The 19,680-nt window shown below is 51.7% G+C and overlaps 1 protein-coding gene across 1 annotated transcript; it reads left to right on the forward strand.

Annotated features, from left to right (window-relative positions):
• Positions 1-1,131: 1,131 nt before the first annotated feature.
• LOC309888254 (olfactory receptor 14C36-like) lies at positions 1,132-1,905 on the forward strand (the record flags this gene model as incomplete). Its single annotated transcript, XM_082780492.1, has 1 exon — positions 1,132-1,905. One exon carries the CDS (start codon positions 1,132-1,134, stop codon positions 1,903-1,905), a length of 774 nt encoding a protein of 257 aa, XP_082636618.1.
• Positions 1,906-19,680: the final 17,775 nt, after the last annotated feature.

The raw sequence follows: 19,680 nt of genomic DNA on the forward strand, positions 1-19,680 counted from the left end.
GGGAGGTCTCTGCCAGCTTGAGGTGAGCACAGATCATTTGCAATGAGCAGGAGCTGCCTCGTCTGCAGGCAGAGCTGCAGCACAGGAGGGTCTGCTGAGTGTCCGTCTGTCCCTCCCTGGCCTTGCCTCCCCTGGCAGCAGCACGCTGGCATTCCTCCTGGCTTCTCCAGCTGGCCGTGCTGCTGCTGGTCTTGTTTGCAGGCTGGCTGGGGATGGGGGTTTCACATGCCTGTGGGGTGAGCCCTCGGTGTGCATGGGGGAAGGGAAGTACGGGGACAGGGTGAGGGGTGTGGAGATGTGCACTTTGAGCCTGGATTCCTCTGCTCTCAGCAGTGTCTTTGTTCTTTTCAATCAAACATGTGAGTACAACTTTCGTGCAGCTCTCACAGGGCAGCTGAGACCATACTTGATGGACGGACTGGCTGTCCTCCCTGAAGAACACTGTGCACTAAAGTGACAGTCTCTTTTCTCTGATAATGATCTACAAGGATTCACTTTGAGTCCAGCAGAAATAACCAGGGTTTGTGACTTGGAAACACTCCTCAGGAGTGGTGGGACAGCTGAAACAAAAAACTCAAAAAACAAAAATTTAAAATAAAATTAAAAAAAAAGCCTCCACAACTCTGCTTTGCAGTTTGGTGAACTGGGAGCAACACTGGGGAAAACCTCTTTGAGATCAGGAGGGAAGTGAAGCTGACATTTCCTCATGTTCCTCTTCACCTCTTGCTGTAGGGCAGGACTGATTCCTGCACTGCCCACAGTAGAGCCCCCTGTTCCAACAGACACCGTCAGGCAGAATGAATCAGGATGCATGAAAGGGATCTGCCAAATGTCTGCCAAAAAGTGCACAATAAAAGTGATGATTTTAAATGAGAAATTGAATTCATTTTCCTCTGATGCATTTCTTGTATTTTATTATTCTCATCCTCTTCTTTGTTCAGGACCACATCCGGAAAAAAGCAGATGCCCAACATCAGCTCCATCACTGAATTCCTCCTGCTGGCAGTCTCAGACACGCGTGAACTGCAGCTCCTGCACTTCGCGCTCTTCTTGGGCATCTACCTGGCTGCCCTCCTGGGCAACGGCCTCATCCTCACTGCCGTAGCCTGCCACCACTGCCTCCACACCCCCATGTACTTCTTCCTCCTCAACCTCGCCTTCCTCGACCTGGGCTGCATCTCCACCACTCTGCCCAAAGCCATGGCCAATGCCCTCTGGGACACCAGGGCCATCTCCTATCAAGGCTGTTCTGCACAGGTCTTTTTCTTTCTCTTCTTCATATCAGCAGAGTATTATAACCTTACTATCATGGCCTATGACCGCTACGTTGCCATCTGTAAGCCCCTGCACTACGGGAGCCTCGTGGGCAGCAGAGCTTGTGCCCAGATGGCAGCAGCTGCCTGGGGCAGTGGCTTTCTCAATGCTGTCCTGCACACGGCCAACACATTTTCCCTGCCCCTTTGCCACGGCAATGCTGTGGACCAGTTTTTCTGTGAAATCCCCCACATCCTCAAGCTCTCCTGCTCAGATTCCTATCTCAGAGAAGTTTGGGCAGTTCTGTTTAGTATCTTTTTAGCATTTGTTTGTTTTGTTTTCATTGTGTTGTCCTATGTGCAGATCTTCAGGGCAGTGCTGAGGATGCCCTCTTCTCAGGGCCGGCACAAAGCCTTTTCCACTTGCCTCCCTCACCTGGCCGTTGTCTCCCTGATGATCAGCACTTCTATCTTTGCCTACCTGAAGCCCCCCTCCATTTCCTCCCCATCCCTGGACCTGGTGGTCACACTTCTGTACACTGTGGTTCCTCCAGTATTTAACCCCCTCATCTACAGCTTGAGGAACCGGGAACTAAGGGCTTCCATCAGGACTCTACTTGAATACACACATCGTCATCAAATTCACCTATAATACTATGCCTAATATTAGAAATCCCAGCTATTCTGAGAAAGAAAATAATATGTCTTCTATTAATAAATGTGTGTATTATTATTTTCTCTCATTATTTCACTTTTGATTAAATATTATTCCTAGCCTCCTACAAGTCAATTATTTTTCTGTAGAAGTTGGCTTCCTGTGTAGATAAACCTAATAAGAAAGCCATCAGAAATTCATTGGTCTGAGCTGCTGTCTCTTCCCATCTCCTCTGGTGCTGGGGGAGCAGCCCCAGCATGCAGGAGGGGCTCAGGACCAAGAGCCCAGCTGCCACATGCAGGAGCAGCCCCAGTGGCCCTCAGGGCTGCCCCTCACTGCCCGCTGGGCTCTGCCTCTCTGCTGCCTTGGGGTCAGAGCTGCTGCTTCCCTGGAGCCATGGCCATGGCCAGCATCAGGACATGGCCTTTTCACTGCTTCTTTCTTTTTGGTTCCTCATTGCTTTCTTGTGCTCTTGTATCTGTCTTAGTCTCGAGGTCTCATATGCATTGATGACAGTCCTGTTGTCTTTGCAGTGTCTGTGTCTGCAGGCAGCAGCAGGCACTGTGCAGCCCTGGGTAACAACTGGCCTACCTGCTAGCACCACAGTAACAAGAGGGTCTTTCTCAGGGCAAACCCAGGACCCTGGACACCTCTTCCAAATGTGCTATCAGGAATGGAGCCAAGAGGTTGCTCCCTGCTCTTCTGTTTTCTGGGGTTTGTCATGGAGTGAGGGACAGAGGCTGAAAGTCCCAGGGTGGTCCCTGAGGAACCAAGGGCTGGGCCAAGAACTCCTTTTGTGGCAGCACATGCCCAAATAGACAACACTGCCCACTGCAGTCAGTGAGATGGCCAATGCCAGCCTGGAGATGTCAGGAGATCTGCAGGGACATGGTGCTCACTGGGTAGTGCTTAGAACCTCATAAAATGTATGAGTATCCAAAGACGGGTCTGGTAAAGGAAAAGGGGAATCTGAGGATTTGAGGGGCTAAAGGAGGGCTCTGCAATGCCAGAAGACGTGGTGGAGAGCCAGCAGGTGAAGGCCCGTAAGACTGCAAAGCAACAGTAGAGACCCTCCTTATAGGCTCCTGGGCCAGGTCTGGTGCAGCACTTGCCTACCCTTTGTGCCCTCAGAAACACCCCATGGTCCTGCCCAGCACTGCCCTGTGCTGCTGAGCCATCAGGGCAGGTGGAAAGGGGCTCAGCAGCAGAGATCCCCATGGACGTAGGTCTGGTGCCCACCCTGAGCAGCATGGGCAGGGGGGGAGACCCCCGGGGGTCCCAGGGCACCACAGCCCCTGGCTCTCACAGCAGCACCGCCAGCTTGGGGCCCTGAGGGAGCACAGGGAGGGAAGCAGCAATGGCTGACCTGGCCAGCACAGACACACTGCCCTGGGCAAGGCTCTCTGGGAGCAGGGATGGCCCTGGGGAAGAGCAGGGCAGAATTGCTGGGCCTGCACTGATGGGGAAAGGGCAAAGGGAAAGCTCTTTGTGCAGGCCCCTGCTCGGGGCAGGCTGCTCTGTGACTGGGCCAGGCCTCTTGTGCTGGCCTGAGGAGCGGGGCTGGCCCTGCGGGGCACAGGCACTGTGTGCTGGGGATCTGCCAGGCAAGAGAGCAGGGCTCCTGCAGCTTCACGGACCTCCATCACCTTGCAGCATACCCAGCCTCCTCCTTGCTCACCTCAACCAGAAACTACACATGCATGAGCTGTCTGCTTCTTCCTCCTCTGAAGGGAGAGGAGGAAACACATCTAGAGGGAGAGGGGAAAGAACATATAAACTCACAGAGAGATAGACACTTGAGGAAGGGAAAGGAAATGGAAAATAAAAGAAAAAGAAATTCCTACCCCAAACATGAGGAATATGTAGTAACTCCTCTATTCCCATAAGCAGACCACTGTGCTGCCAGTCTCTGAGAAACTGATACCTTGTCTTGGAAAGATGACCCCAATATATACTGCTGAGCACCATGTTATGTCCCATGTGGCCTGACCAGAGCTCAAGTGCTCAGTCTGGTATGAGTACACAGAGGAGAGCTCTACAGCCCCAGGGCACGCAGCAGCCCCAACAAAAGGGCACTTCTGTCTCTGCACTTGATAGGGCAGCAGCAGGAACATGTCACGGAAAGGGACTGGGAGGTCACTTGTGTCTGGAGGTGGCAGGTCAGCCTTGACTTCTCCCTGGGATCTGCACTTTTGGGCTGACAGCTGGCAGTGGCCCTGCTAGGCCAGCAGAAGGCACCTGCTTGGCATGCTGACTGGGGGATCCCCTCTGCCTACACACCCAGGAGGACCCAGGCAGAAAGAAGGCCCCCAGATGGGTTGTCCCGTCCCTTCTGCTTGAGTCCATGAGTGGACAGCAGCAGGCACAAAGCTTGGCTGTATCTAGCCAAGAAGCTGCAAGGCCAGCACCAGACCCATGGCTTGGAAGGTGCTGGTGAGTATCTATGATGTGACTTTAGCTTCATTTTTCAAGGAACAGCTGGTGAGGGTTGATGAAACGTTGGTGATATGATGGAAATGCTGGGATGAGAGCAAGGTGGTGAACAGAGGTGGGTGTCTGCAGACTTCCAGGAAACAGGACAAAGTGTGGGATAGCATAGGAAAGCGTGCAGAGGAAAAGACAGAGGTTGCTGGTTGTCGTGGTTTAACCCGGCTGGCTGCTAAATACCACGCAGCCGTTCGCTCACCCTCCCCCCTCCCTCTCTGGGACGGGGGAGAGAAATGGAAAGTGAAGCCCGTGAGTTGAGATAAAGACAGTTTAATAAGACAGGAAAATAATAATAACAAAATAATAATAACAATAATAACAATAATGTTACAATGGTGATAATAGGAAAATAATAATAATATGTACAAACAAGTGATGCACAATGCAATTGCTCACCACCCGCTGACCCATGCCCAGCCTAACCCCGAGCAGTACGGCCCCCTCCCCCCGGCTAGCCACCCCTATATATTGTTTAGCATGACGTCAGATGGTATGGAATACCCCTTTGGCTAGTTTGGGTCACCTGTCCTGGGTCTGTCCCCTCCCAGCTCTTACTGCACCCCCAGCCTGCCTGTTGGCAGGACAGAGCGAAAGTCTGAGGTGTCCTTGGCTTGGTATAAGCACTGCTCTGCAACAATTAAAACATCGGGGTGTTATCAGCACTCTTCTCATCCTAAGCCAAAACACAACATTCCACCAGCTACTAGGAAGAAAATTAATTCTGTTCTAACTGAAACCAGGACACTGAGAAAGAGGAAGACCACAGCCAGGTGTGGGAGGCACGTGGAAAAGGCTTTGTGCCGGCCCTGTTCAGAGGGTATCCTCAGCACTGCCCTGAAGATCTGAAAATAGGACAGCACAATGAAAACAAAACAACCAAGGACTAAAGAAACACTAAACACAAGGATGCCAATTTCCCTGAGATAGGAATCTGAACAGGAGAGCTTGAGGATGTGGGGGATTTCACAGAAGAAGAGGTCCAAAGCGTTGCCTTGGCAGAGGGGAAGGGAAAATGTAGTGGCCGTGTGTAGGACAGCATTGAGAAAGCCACTGCCCCAGGCAGCTGCTGCCATCTGGGCACAAGTTCTGCTGCCCAGGAGGTTCCCGTAGTGCAGGGGCTTGCAGATGGCAACGTAGTGGTCATAGGCCAAGACGGTGAGAAGGGAAAACTCTGCTACTACCAAGAAGACAAAAAAAGAAGACCTGTGCAGCACATCCTTGATAGGAGATGGCCCTGTTGTCCCAGAGGGCATTGGCCATGGCTTTGGGCAGAGTGGTGGAGATGCAGCCCAGATCGAGGAGGGCCAGGTTGAGGAGGAAGAAGTACATGGGGGTGTGGAGGCAGTGGTCGCAGGAGATGGGGATGTGCATGGCCAAGAGTAGGAGAATGGTACAACCCCTGCCTGGTTCATGGGAGGGGATGAGGAGGCAATGAGGCCCTGGTGCTTTAACGATCAGCTGTCTCCTAATCGTTGTCAGTGGCAGAGACAACAGCCATAGCCATGGGCACAAAGACCTGGGTCATGCTGGGACTTGGAACCTTGTCATAGCCCTTGCTCCTCTCCAAACCAGGATGGCCTAGGGACTCCCAGACCTTCACGTCTTTACCAGCTAGTTGTAGGCACTTGTCCTTGTGGTGTCATACCAGATCTGAGCTGAGTCTGATAACTCAGATCTTTTTGGTGGCCATGCTCCTCGTAAGGCACCTCTGTATGAAGTTGGCCTGGTTCCTGCTGAGCAGGAACCACTGCTCCTATGGCATCCCTCGTGGTGCCCAGGCCCTCCTTGTCCTGTGTACTCAGCAGTGTCCCAGTCTGCTCTGATGTCTGGCGTTACTCTCCCTCTCGTTCAGGACTGGGCTCTTCTCCTTGTACATGTCAGGAGGTTTCTTTAGACAAAATCCTGTAGTTTCTCAAGCTCCAACCACACTGATGCTCCATTCTGTCAGATGTTCATGTCTGCAGGCAGACAGTTCAGCCTTCATGTGATTGTGCTGTCTCTGACAAGACAGCAGTATTGGGAGGTACAGGGGACACAGAATCACACACAGAATCACACAGAATTGTCTAGGTTGGAAGAGACCTCAAGATGATCGAGTCCAACCTCTGACCTAACACTAACAAGTCCTCCACTAAACCAACATTTGGATAATACAGGAGTAACCAGTTGAATGGAACTGCAACACAGTCACAGAAAGGTAATGGGTGGAAGGCTGCCAGATTCTACTTTTTCTGTTCTTCATTCTCATGCATGCTGTCAGTTTCTCTGGAGCTGTGTCTTAAATATTATGGGGTTGTGCAGAACATAGTTAGAAGGGCCAAAGCCCAGCTGGAGCTTAACCAATCCATTCCTGTCAAAGACAATAAACACTGCTTATATAAATGCTTTAAATAAAAGAGGATTAAGAATCATCATAAATTATTGGATGTGGGGGGAAACCTGGTGCCAAGAGATGAGGTAAAGGCTGAGGTACTTAATGCCTTCTTTGCCTCAGTCTCTAGCAGCAAGACCAACTGTTCCCCTAGATATTTAGGGTGGTTTTTTTTTTTTTTTTTTTTTCCTCCTGCTCTTTCCTACTACAAAAGCAGGCTCCATCAGGGTGGAAACCACTCCTGAAGTAGGCATCCCAACCCAGCAGGCTCCTTGCGGCCTCTCAGCCAACCACACACAAGTTACCTCAGCAGCACCTTCCAAGCCAGGGGCCTGCTGCTGGCCTTGCAGCTTCTTGTGGAGACACAGCCAAGCCTTGTGCCTCCTGCTGCTGCCCAGTCATGGACTCAAGCAGAAGGGACAGGACAACCCATGTTGGGGCCTTCTTTCTGCCTGGGTCCTCCTGGGTCTGGAGGCAGAGGGAATCCCCCAGTCAGCATGCCAAGCAGGTGCCTTCTGCTGGCCTAGCAGGGCCACTGCCAGATGTCACCCCAAAAGTGCAGATCCCAGGGAGAAATCAAGGCTGACCTGCCACCTCCAGACACAAGTGACCTCCCAGTCCCTTTCTGTGACACATTCCTGCTGCTGCCCTATCAAGTGCAGAGACAGAAGTGACCTCAGAGTCCCTGCCACAGTCACATTCCTTCTGCTGGGCCATGAGATCCTCAGGCATAGCTGACTGCTTTCTAGTTCCCAAGGGACTAAGGCTCAACTTTCTGGGTTAGAGAGTAAACAAATGTTTACTGGGAAGGTTTGGTGTTCTTCTGTGTTTAGGGTATGGGCAGGCTCTGTAGTTTAGGTCATTTTTAGGTCTGCCTAGAAGCCGAGGGTTAAATAGAGTATTTTAATACTATTATTAAGGGTAGGGTTTAGGGTGAGTAAGAGAGTAAAAGTAATAGAAAGGGGGTATGGGGTGAGTTTTGCTTCAAGAAATACCTTGTGTTCAAGCTTTAGAGAAATGGATTCCTGTCAGAGTGTTGGAGGAGCATTTAGATTTAAGGATTAAGACTACTGGTTAAAATAGTGTAAGGGCCATAGATGACTCTACAAGTCAGTGTTGCTTCATAATCTACATTATATGATTCCTCTTACCTCTACAAAATCATTAATTTCTGCTGGCCATGCTCCTCTTGCCACCTGAAAATCTCACATCTCTCGTGTCCAGGTTGCTCCTGACCTCCCCATATCTTATTGGGATCAGCTTTCTGATGACATCCATGACATAGGCAGTATATGTCTCACGTCTGTGGGCTATTCTGTTCTTCAGAGAGAAGTGGCATTGTAGTCAGGAGGGAAAAGGGCCTAAAGGAGCATCCTGCCCAGTATGCCCATCAGCTCTGCCTCTCTACAAAATTGCGCATCCTACCTACTAGTTTTGTTTCCAGAATAGCTTCCATGGATCTCGAGTTCTTTTTCCAGGCCCTCACAAATACTTCAGTTTTGGATGTGTAGAGATGGAATAAGGAAAGCAATGCGCGGATATACCTGAGCTTAGCAAGGGATGCAAAGAATAACAGGAAGAGATTCTAGAGATGTATAGCTCAGAAAAGAAAGGCCAAGGAGAGTGTACCCCCTCTGATGGATGAGAAGGGTAAACGGTAATGACAGACATGGAGAAGCCTGAGGGCCTCAACAACATCTTTGCCTCAATCTTTCCTGCCAGTGAGGCTTCCCAAGTTTTTCATTTCCCTGAACCCATAGATGGAGGCTGGGAGGCAAAGAAGATGATCAAGTGGCTGGAGAACCTCTCCTATGAAGAAAGGTTGAGAGCACTGTGGCTGTTCAGCTGGAGAAAAGAAGGTTCCAGGGTGACCTCATCACAGCCTTTCAGTACTTAAAGGGGGCTTATAAAAAAGATGGAGAGTGATTCTTTGCTCAAGGACATCACAGTCACTGCCCTGCCCCAAGGGGACAAACAGCTGAAGTTAGGGATAGGAGTGGGTTTGAAGATGAGATGTGTTGTGTGTGTGGTGGAGGGTTAGGTGGTCAATTTAACATTTAGGGATTAGAGGTCAACTTCTAGGGCTAATGCAATGGAAGGGCTTTGAGGGAGGGATTGGTGTTCTGCTCAAGATGCCTGCTCAAGGTGTAGGATAAGGGCAAGCCTTGTGGGTCAGAATTTTGTTTAGTTCTTGGGTGAGGGCTAGGGTTAACACTGGCATTCTAATTCATGATTAGGCTTAATCATCCTTCTGCTCAGCCTTGAAGTACAAGATGCTTTCGACATCTGCCTTTTCCACGTCCCGAGGAACCTCTTTGATCAATCTGTCCTTTCCAAGGTCTTTGAGATAAGTCTTATGATGACGTCTGCAGCTCCACCAGCACATCTCTCACCCTTCCCATACTACCTATAAGCAACCCTAGGACTGACAGGGGGATGATGAAGGTATGAGAAAGGGCTTGGTTAAAACCTCTGAGCACAGCCTTTATGGGCTTTACACAGACAGTGACAACGGTGTCATAGAAAACAGTGACACTCATGAGGACAGAAGAGCAGGTGGATAAGGCCTTGGGCTTATCAACAGAGGATGCACACACATGAAAACTGCAGGAAAGAGAAGAGGAAGATGATCCAAAGGAAGGAAGGAAGGAAAGAAGGAAGGAAGATCCCAAATGTAGATTATGAAAGGAAAGACCACGAGTATCACCGTGGCACTGCAGAAGAGCTCCAGCAATGGGGTAAAACCACAGAAGGTGTCTATGACACTGGGGCCACAGAACAGTAGCTGGGAGGAGAAAGAATTACTGCACATGAGAGAAATTCCCCTGGTTGAGGTACAGCTGCCTTCTGGAGTCAGACCTTCCACTTCTCGAGCCTTTCAGAGCACAGGGGTGGCATACAGCCCAGGGCTGACTGTAGGACATGGCCCCCAGCAGGAAGCACTGCGGTCATGCAGAAGGTGCAGCTGGGAGTGCTGTCCCCCTTTGCTGACAGAGGCTGGAGCACTGTCTCCCCCATGTGGTGTCTTCCCCGTGTGGAGTATGGTGCCTTGTCTCCCCCACCGCACGGCCTTGACTCCTTGTGCCAAGCCTTGTGCCTCCTGCTGCCCACTCATGGACTCAAGCACGAGGGACAGGACAACCCATATGGGGGCCTTCTTTCTGCCTGGGTCGTCCTGGGTCTGAAGGCAGAGGGGATCCCCCAGTCAGCATGCCAAGCAGGTGCCTTCTGCTGGCCTAGCAGGGCCACTGCCAGATGTCAGCCCAAAAGTGCAGCTCCCAGGAAGAAGTCAAGGGTGACCTGCCACCTCCAGACACAAGTGACCTCACATTCCCTTTCCATGACACGTTCCTGCTGCTGGCCTATCAAGTGCAGAGACAGAAGTGACCTCACAGTCACTGTCATGGTCACATTCCTCCTGCTGGGGCAGAAGATCCTGAGGCAGAGCTTGCATCTCCCTAGTCCCTTAGGGACTCGGGCTCACTTTTCTGTGTTAGAGATTAAACAGAGTTTTATTGGGAATGTTTGGTGTTCTTCTGTGGTTAGGGTATGGATAAGCTCTGTGGATTAGGGTTTTATTTTGGTCTGCCAAGAAATCTAAGGATCAGTAGAGCATTTTAATACTAGTGTCCAGGGAAGGCATTTGGGTGAGTAAGAGAATAAAGGAAAGAAAAAGGGGCTATGGGCTGAGTTTTGCTTGAAGGGATCCTTTGAATTCAAGCATTAGAGTAGGGGATTCCTGTCAGAGTGTTGGAGTAGCATTTAGGTTTCGGGATTAAAATTACCGCCTAAATAAGGTAAGGGCCATACATGGTTCTTTTAAGTCAGTGTTACTACAGCATCAACATTACATGCACCTTCTTACCTCTATGAAATCATTATTTTCTAATGGCCATTCTCATTTTCTCACCCCAAAATTTCACATCTCTCTTGTCCATGCTTCTCCTAACCTCCCCGTATCTTAATGGGGTCAGCTTTCTGATGACATTCATGATCACAGAGTATCTTTTTTCACCTCTATTGGCTCCTCCATTACTGGGAAGGAAGTATCATTGTAGTCAGGAAGGAAAAGGACACAACGGTCTTTAGGAGCATTCTGCACAATGTGCCCACCAGCTCTGTACCTCCACAAAATCACACTTCCTACCTACAAGATTTGTTTCCCAAATGGCTTCTAAGGATCCAGGGTTACTTTTCGCAGGCCCTCTCACATGTTTCAGTTTTGGATGTGCAGGGATGGGATAAGGAAAGCCAAGTCTCACATGGAACTCAGCTTGGCAAGGGACACAAAGAATAACAGGAAGAGATTCTTTAGATACATTGCTCAGAAAAGAAAGGCCAAGGACAGTGTACCCCCTGTGATGAATGAGAAGGGTGAACTGGTAATGACAGACATGCAGAAGCCTGAGGGACTCAACAACATCTTTGCCTCAGTCTTCTCTGCCAGTCAGGCTTCCCAAGTCTTTCATTTCCCTTAAACCATAGATGGAGGCTGGAGGTGCAAAGTCCCACCCACTCTAAGTGAAAAGCAGGTTTGAGACCACCTGATGGAACTCAACAAGTACAAGTCTATGGGGCATGATGACTTGCATCCCAGGGTCCTGAGGGAACTGGCTGATGTAGTTGTCAAGCCTCTCTCCATCATATTGGAAGAGTCCTGGCAGTCGGCTGAAGTCCCTGGTGACCTGAAAAAGGAAAACATTACTCCCATTTTTAAAAAAGGGTAGAAAGGAGGACCCAGGGAACCACCGATTGCTGAGCCTCACCTCTGTGCCTGGCAAGATCATGGAAAAGAAGTGATCTCAGACACCCAGCATGGCTTCACCAAAGGCCAAATCTTGCCTGACCAATCTGGTGGCTTTCTAAAATGGAGTGACCGCATCAGACAACAAGCAAAGACCAACCAATGTCATCTACTTGGACTTCAGTAAGACCATTTACAGTATCCCGCATGACATCCTGATCTCCAAATTGGAGAGATACGCATTTGATGGCTGCACCACTGAGTGGATAAGGTGTTGGCCTGAAGGTCACACCCAGAGAGTGGTGCTCAATGGCTCTATATCAGAGTGGATGCTGGTGATGAGTAGCGTCTGTCACGAGTCTGTCTTGGGACTGGTACAGTTTAATATCTTTATCAATGACATAGTGTGATCGAGTGCACCCTCAGCAAGTGTGCAGATGACACCAAGCTGAGTGGTGTAGTTGATGCAACAGAGGAAGGGGTGCCAACCAAAGAGTGCTGGACAAGATTGAAATTTGGGTCCCTGTGAATCTAAGGAGGTTCAACAAGTCCAAGTGCAAGATTCTGCACTAGGCTTGGGAAATCCCAGACATGAGGATAGGCTGGGAGAAGAACTCATTGAGAGGATCCCTGCTGGGAGGTACTTGGGGGTTCTGCTGGACAAAAAGCTCGACATGAGCCAGCAGTGTGTGCTTGTAGCCCAGGAGGCCAACTGCATTCTGGGCTGCATCAAGAGAGGAGTGGGCAGCACATGGAGGCAGGTGATTGTCCCCCTCTGCTCTGCCCTTGTGAGGCCTCACTTGGAGTCCTGTGTCCAGGTCTGGAGACCCCAACACGAGAAGGATGTGGATCTTTTAAAACTGGTCCAGAAGAGAGCCACAAAAATGATCAAGGGGCTGAAGCACCTCTCCTATGAAAAAAAGGCTGAGAGAGCTGGGACTGTTCAGCCTGGAGAAAAGAAGGCTCCAGGGTGACCTCTTTGTGGCCTTTCAGTACTTGAAGCAGCTTATAAAAAAGATGGAGAGTGACTCTTTGCTCAATCAGATAATGACAGAAGAAGGGGGAATGGTTCTAAGCTAAATGAGGGGAGATTTAGATTAGAGGTTAGGAAGAAATTCTTCACTTGGAGATGAGGCACTGGAACAGGCTGCTGAGAGATCTTTTGTTGAGGGATTTTTGAAACAGCAAAGATCCCATGGCTTGATGCAGCTGAGCAAACCAAGCTACCAGGACGACTATGAGAAGTTCCCATGACAGTGTTCCCACATTGCCCAGTTGAGGAATTTAGAAAAATGTTGTTGCCAGCAGCTGGCTTCAAGGACAACATCTACATGACTGCTAATCACAAGGGGGTTGTTTTCTTGCAGGTTGGGTTGTTTTCGTGCAGTTCTTTGTCTGAGTGCTTTTGACCAATAATCTTGTGTGAGACACTATCCGCCCCTGTTAAGTATGCTATAAAAGTCAGGCTAGTCAGGTAATAAAGAGAGAGAGCATGATCTGACCATTCTAGTGTCTGTTGGGTTTTCGAACGTTTTTCCTGCAACACATGGCACCTGCACAGGCTGAGACACGCAGAGAGACCTGAGAGACCTGAGAGACACTGAGAGACCTGAGAGACTCCGAGCACAGACACGAATATAGAGATTGCGGTGAGACGCTGAGATTGATTGATACAGATCGTGGTGAGACACAGAGATTGCTTGATACAGAGATCGCAGTGAGATGCAGAGATTGATACAGGTCATGGTGAGATGCAGGGATTGATTGATACAGATCGTGGTGAGACGTGGAGATTCACCAAATCACAGAATCACAGAATTGTCTAGGTTGGAAGAGACCTCAAGATCATTGAGTCCAACCTCTGACCTAACACTAACAAGTCCTCCACTAAACCATATCACTAAGCACTACATCTAAACATCTTTTAAAGACCTCCAGGGATGGTGACTCCACCACTTCCCTGGGCAGCCTGTTCCAATTCCTAATAACCCTTTCAGTAAAGAAGTTCTTCCTAATATCCAACCTAAACCTCCCCTGGCACAACTTTAGCCCATTCCCCCTCGTCCTGTCACCAGGCACGTGGGAGAATAGACCAAACCCCACCTCACTACAGCCTCCTTTAATATACTTAGGAAGAGCAATAAGGTCACCCCTGAGCCTTCTCTTCTCCAGGCTGAACAAGCCCAGCTCCCTCAGCTGCTCCTCATAGGACTCCAGATCCCTCACCAGCTTTGTGTTTTCTCTGGACTTGCTGGAGCACCCCGATGTCCTTCTTGTAGTGAGGGGCCCAAAACTGAACACAGTACTCAAGGTGCGGCCTCACCAGAGCCGAGGACAGGGGGACAATCACTTCCCTAGCTCTGCTGGCCACACTGCTTCTTATGCAAGCCAGGATGCCGTTGGCCTTCTTGGCCACCTGAGCACGCTGCTGCCTCATATTCAGCCGACTATCAACCATCACTCCCAGGTCCTTCTCTGCCAGGCAGCTCTCCAACCACTTCTCTCCCAGCCTGTAGCTCTGCTTGGGGTTATTGTGCCCCAGGTGCAGGACCCGGCACTTGGCCTCGTTGAACTTCATAGTTGGCCTCAGCCCATTGGTGCAGCCAGATCCTCCTGCAGAGCCTTCCTACCCTCAAGCAGATCGACACACGCACCTAGCTTGGTGTCATCTGCAAACTTACTGAGGGTGCACTCGATGCCCTCGTCCAGATCATCGATGAAGATATTAAAGAGGACCGGCCCCAGCACCGAGCCCTGGGGGACGCCACTAGTGACTGGCCTCCAACTGGACTTGGCTCCATTCACCACGACTCTTTGGGCCCGGCTATCCAGCCAGTTTCTAACCCAACGATGCGTACGCCAGTCCAAGCCACAAGCAGCCAGTTTCTTGAGGAGAATGCTGTGGGAAACGGTGTCAAAAGCCTTGCTGAAGTCAAGGTAGACCACATCCACAGCATTTCCCTCGTCCACCCAGCGCGTCACTTTGTCATAGAAGGACATCAGGTTCATCAAGCAGGACCTGCCTTTCATAAACCCATGCTGACTGGGCCTGATCGCCTGCTTGCCCTGCAAGTGCTGCCTGATGACAGTCACGATAATCTGCTCCATGAGCTTCCCTGGCACTGGAGTCAAACTAACAGGCAGATACTTTCCCAGGTCAATGATACATGCTTGAAACAGTCCCCACACTGGGCTGACCCAGGAAGAGCCCTAAACCCACTGGAGGGACAGGATCTCCCTTCCCAGAGGCTGGGGTCAGGGCCCGACTGTTGGACTTCTTGGGACACATCAAGGTTTCCTCAGCATCAGGGCCACCTTTCCTGGGCCTTGGTCTCCCCGTCATCACTGCCTGCACTTTTCTGCTCTAACAAGTCCATGGGGAGGCCTAGACAGTAATGTCCCTCAGTGGGACCATTAGCACTGTGAGAGGCTTTGGAGTTTGCATCAGACTTGGACTACTGGAGAAGCTGCTTCAGCCACCCAGATCAAGCTCCTCTGCCAGGCACTACAGGGCTGGGGGCACTGCCTGCAGCTGGCATGGGGAGAGGAGAGAAGGGGGAGAGAGGTTCAGGGCAGCCTGAGGGGGGGAGAAGGCAGGGAAGATCTGACAGAGGGAGAAATCTTGCCAGCCACCTCTCCACGGTAAGTCTCTGGGTGCAGAGCCTGCCAGGCTCTCCTGGAGCTGGCACAGCCCTCAGCTGATGGGAGCTGTCAGGAGGACGCTCGGTGTTGGAGTTGAAGGACACAGGGCTTGTGTGCTGCAGGGTCAGCGTGCAGGGCCCGAGGGCTCCCTTCTCTTGGGGCCGGCTGCAGGCAGTGCAGCTGGGGATGCAGGCAGGGGTGCCCAGGGCTGTGGTGCAGAGCCTGTGGTCCCTGCTGTGCCCCAGGGGCTGTGTGCTGGGGCAGGGCCTCTGTCGCTTGCCAGGCTCAGCACTCAGCCTGCACGGGGAGCTGCCCAGGGGCTGCAGGGAGAAGCTGTGGGTGGAAGGAGCCCCCCCGGCATGGCAGGGCACGGCAGGTCAGGGTCCTGCTGCTGCCCAGAGCCTGCTGCCTGGGACAGGCTGCTCACAGCCCCACAGCTCCCCAGGGCACTGCACAGCAAAACTGCAAGGCAAGACCTACCTGAAGGCAGTGCACTTTTCTCTGCTTTCATTTTCCCACCTGTGTGGTGATTCAGAGGGATAGTAATGGAGTAGTAGTACTAAAGACTAAGGCTCCTTGATCATTGCTGTAGATATGAGGCACCTCACACACCTCAGCGTACAGACACAACCAACATTACCTTTGTTTTTTCTTAGGGAATTATTTGACCTTCTCATGACCTGCAAAAGGGGAGATGTCCCTGGCTAGCAGACTTCTCAGATCACTCCAGGTTTCCTTCTAAGGGTTGCTGCAGACCAGGACTGACTGCCTAAGAGCGCACAGAAGATCCCCACGCTTATTGTGGCACCCTCAGAGCAACAACCAGACATAAGCTAAGGAGCTGCAGAAAGCTCTTCCTGAAAAGAAAGCGGCACAGATTATTGTGTGGTAAGGTGTTCTATGAGACTTGCAGTGGGTTTTGGTCAGAGAAGTAATTTAGTTATACACTGTCACTTTTTTCTTTTGGACAGGCTCCCTTGCTCAGAGGCGATAAATGTGTAATGGCAGCTCCATCACCGAGTTCCTCCTGCTGGCATTCACAGACACACGTGAGCTGCAGCTCCTGACTTTCGCGCTCTTCCTGGGCATCTACCTGGCTGCCCTCCTGGGCAACGGCCTCATCCTCACAGCCATAACCTGCGACCACCGCCTCCACACCCCCATGTACTTCTTCCTCCTCAACCTCGCCCTCCTTGACATTGGCCTCATCTCCACCACTCTCCCCAAAGCCATGGCAAATTTCCTCTGGAACATGAGGACCATTTCCTATGCAGGATGTGCTGCACAGGTCTTTCTGTTAGTCTTTTTGTTTTCAGCAGAATTTTCCCTTCTCACTGTCATGGCCTATGACCGCTATGTTGCCATCTGCAAGCCCCTGCACTACGGGAGCCTCCTGGGCAGCAGAGCCTGTGCCACCATGGCAGCAGCTGCTTGGGGCAGTGGCTTTCTCCATGCTGTACTCCACACTGCCAATGTATTTTCTTTACCTCTCAGCCATGGCAATGCCCTGGACCAATTTTTCTGTCAGATCCCCCAGATCATCAGGCTCTCCTGCTCAGAATCTTACCTATGGGAAATTCAAATTACTATGGCTAGTTTTTTCTTACTGAGTTGTTGTTTTGTTTTGATTATTCTGTCCTATGTGCAGATCTTCAGGATTGTGCTGAGGATGCCCTCACAGCAGGGACGACACAAAGCCTTTTCCACATGCATCCCTCACTTGACTGTGGTCTCTCTGAATTTCAGCACAGCCATGTTTTCCCACCTGAAGTCCCCCTACATCTCATTCCATACCCTGGACCTTATAGTGACAGTTCTGTACTTACTGGTGCCTCCAGCAGTGAACCCTCTCATCTACAGCATGAGGAACCAGGAACTTAAGAATGCTGTGTGGAAACTGAAGACCAACTGTATTTCACAAGCAATAAGCTGCCTGCCCTGTTCTGCAAATCACTCTTAAAGGTATGCATAATAAACAAAGCCTGTCTTATGTTCTTGTGCTGATTATTTTCCCCTCAGTTTTATTACAAAAGTTGTCCAGAAAGAAATATAATTCTGCATTTTATTGTGCCTTTTATCCAATTAGTTTTTTTTTTGCTGCTCCTGTGGCTTGGTTCCAGTGCTGCTGTGGGGCTGTGCTGGGACTGCAGGCAGGGACAGGCAGTGGGCACAGCAGTGACACACCTGGCCTACAGAGAATCATCTCTCCCCTAAAATGGCTGTGCCTGAAGGTTCACTTCTGCGGTCAGAGCTGCTTTCAGATCCGAACGTGCCCAAGGAAGAGAGTCCAAAGAGGCTCCTCACTCGGCCAGGCTGGGCACCTCTGAGCACCCCATGGCCACAGTTGTGGGAGGCGATCAGTGGCAGGGCCCCCACCAACTGGCTTTGCCCCCCAGCCTCTCCAGTATGGCCCTGCATAGTGCCCCCGTGCCCCGGGCACCACAGCCCCCTGGCTCTACAGAGCAGCACCGCCAGCTGGGGCTGTGGGGAGCATCGCCAGGGGCTACAGCAGTGACTGGCCAGGCCAGCACAGACAGGCTCACCTGGGAGAGGCTCCCTGGGAGATGGGGTGGCTCAGGAGAAGAGCAGGGCCTGTCCATGTACAGGGGAGACACGGGAACAGGAAACATTTGCTGCTGCTGCTGCCAGCGGGCACATGGTATGCACAGGAACATGACTGAGCACAAAGGCCATCAGCTATCCCTAGGGGTGTCATGAAAGCCAGTGGGGCAGAGAGTGTCCCGAGGTCCCTTCATGCTGAGAGAAACAACCACGGGGCATCTGCCTGAACAGCACGGAACAGTCCAGTTGGAAGGCACCTTCAGACACTGTCTAGTTCAAAGTGCAAGACCTGAATGCAGCTCTGGGATTTGCTTCCTTGAAGCTCTGAGGCCCCTGTGTACCATGTCCTGCCCTGTCTCTGCAGTCCTGCAGGGCAGGGGACAGGGTGGTTACAGCAAAGGGATTCCTTTGGCTGTGGAAGACACAAGGAGTCAAGGGAGAGGACAGGGCAAGGCAGCAAAGGCAGCACGAGCGGTGGTTTTGGCGCATGGCCATGTTTTTGCCAGGAGCCTAAGTGGGCAGAAGCTGGCAGGAGGCAAGGGGAGGCCAGGAAGCACCTCCCCAGACCACTCCTGCCAGCAGAGACAAGGCCGTGGCCAAGGGGAGGGGAGGGGGCTGGAAGGGCGGTGGTGAGGTCCCTGCCGCTGTACGGCCTGGCTGTCCCACAGGAGATGTGCTGGCCAGCAGGCCTTGTGAGGTCACCCAGCACCTCACAGAGCACCCCAAGGCAGCAGGGATGGCACTGGAGAGGCGGGTGGCAGAGCCCAGCCAGGAGCTGGCTGGAGGTCCCCTCTGCTGCAGCCACCTGACGGAGCGTGACAGGAGGAGGGCAGGCAGGGCTTGTGGCAAACACACTCACGGTTGCCTTGCCACAGGCTGTTGCAGAGCTCGGGGCATGGCCACCGCAGCCTCAGCCCCTCACAAGGCACCGCAGCTGCTGGGACAAAAGCTACTCAGCCTCCCCAGCAGCCCCTGTCCAGGGTCAGCCACGGCACCAGGAAATGGAGGTCTGTGAGATGCCGGCACCCCTGCTGCCAGGTCCAACAGAGCCCTAGCACAGAGCGCCTGTGCCCCTCTGGGCCAGTCCCTCTGCCCAGGCCAGAGCAAGAGGTACTCAGTACTTGAGGGGTGGCCTCACCAGAGCAGAGTACAGGGAGAGAAGCCTTCACCTGGTCCTTCTGGTTACACTGCTGCTGAAAATAGCCAGAATGCCATTGGCCTTTTTGGCCACCTGGGCACACATCTGGCTCATGTTCAGATAAGTGTTGACCAACACCCCTAGATCCCTTCCCTCTGCGCAGACTGTAGTGCTGCATGGGTTTTAGGGCTGGTACATTTCAATATTTTTATAAACGATCTGGATGTAGGAATAGAAGGTATTTTGAGCAAGTTTGCTGATGACACCAAACTTGGAGGAGTTGTGGACTCGAATGAGGGTGGAAAGGCCTTGCAGAGGGATCTGGATAGGTTGGAGAGCTGGGCAATCACCAACCGCATGAAGTTCAATAAGAGCAAGTGCCGGGTCCTGCACCTGGGACGGGGTAACCCTGGCTGCACGTACAGACTGGGCGATGAGACGCTGGAGAGCAGCCTAGAAGAGAGGGATCTGGGGGTCGTGGTAGACAGCAAGTTGAATATAAGCCAGCAGTGTGCCCTGGCAGCCAGGAGGGCCAATCGTGTCCTGGGGTGCATCAAGCACGGCATCGCTAGTAGGTCAAGGGAGGTGATTGTCCCGCTCTACTCTGCGCTGGTGCGGCCTCACCTTGAGTACTGTGTGCAGTTCTGGGCACCACAGTATAAAAAGGACATGAAACTGTTGGAGAGTGTCCAGAGGAGGGCTACGAAGATGGTGAAAGGCCTGGAGGGGAAGACGTACGAAGAACAGCTGAGATCACTGGACCTGTTAAGCCTGGAGAAGAGGAGGCTGAGGGGAGACCTCATCACAGTCTACAACTTCCTCGTAAGG

Source organism: Aythya marila (genome assembly GCF_965140915.1).
Source record: "Aythya marila genome assembly, chromosome: 28".
Taxonomy (NCBI): Eukaryota; Metazoa; Chordata; class Aves; order Anseriformes; family Anatidae; genus Aythya; species Aythya marila.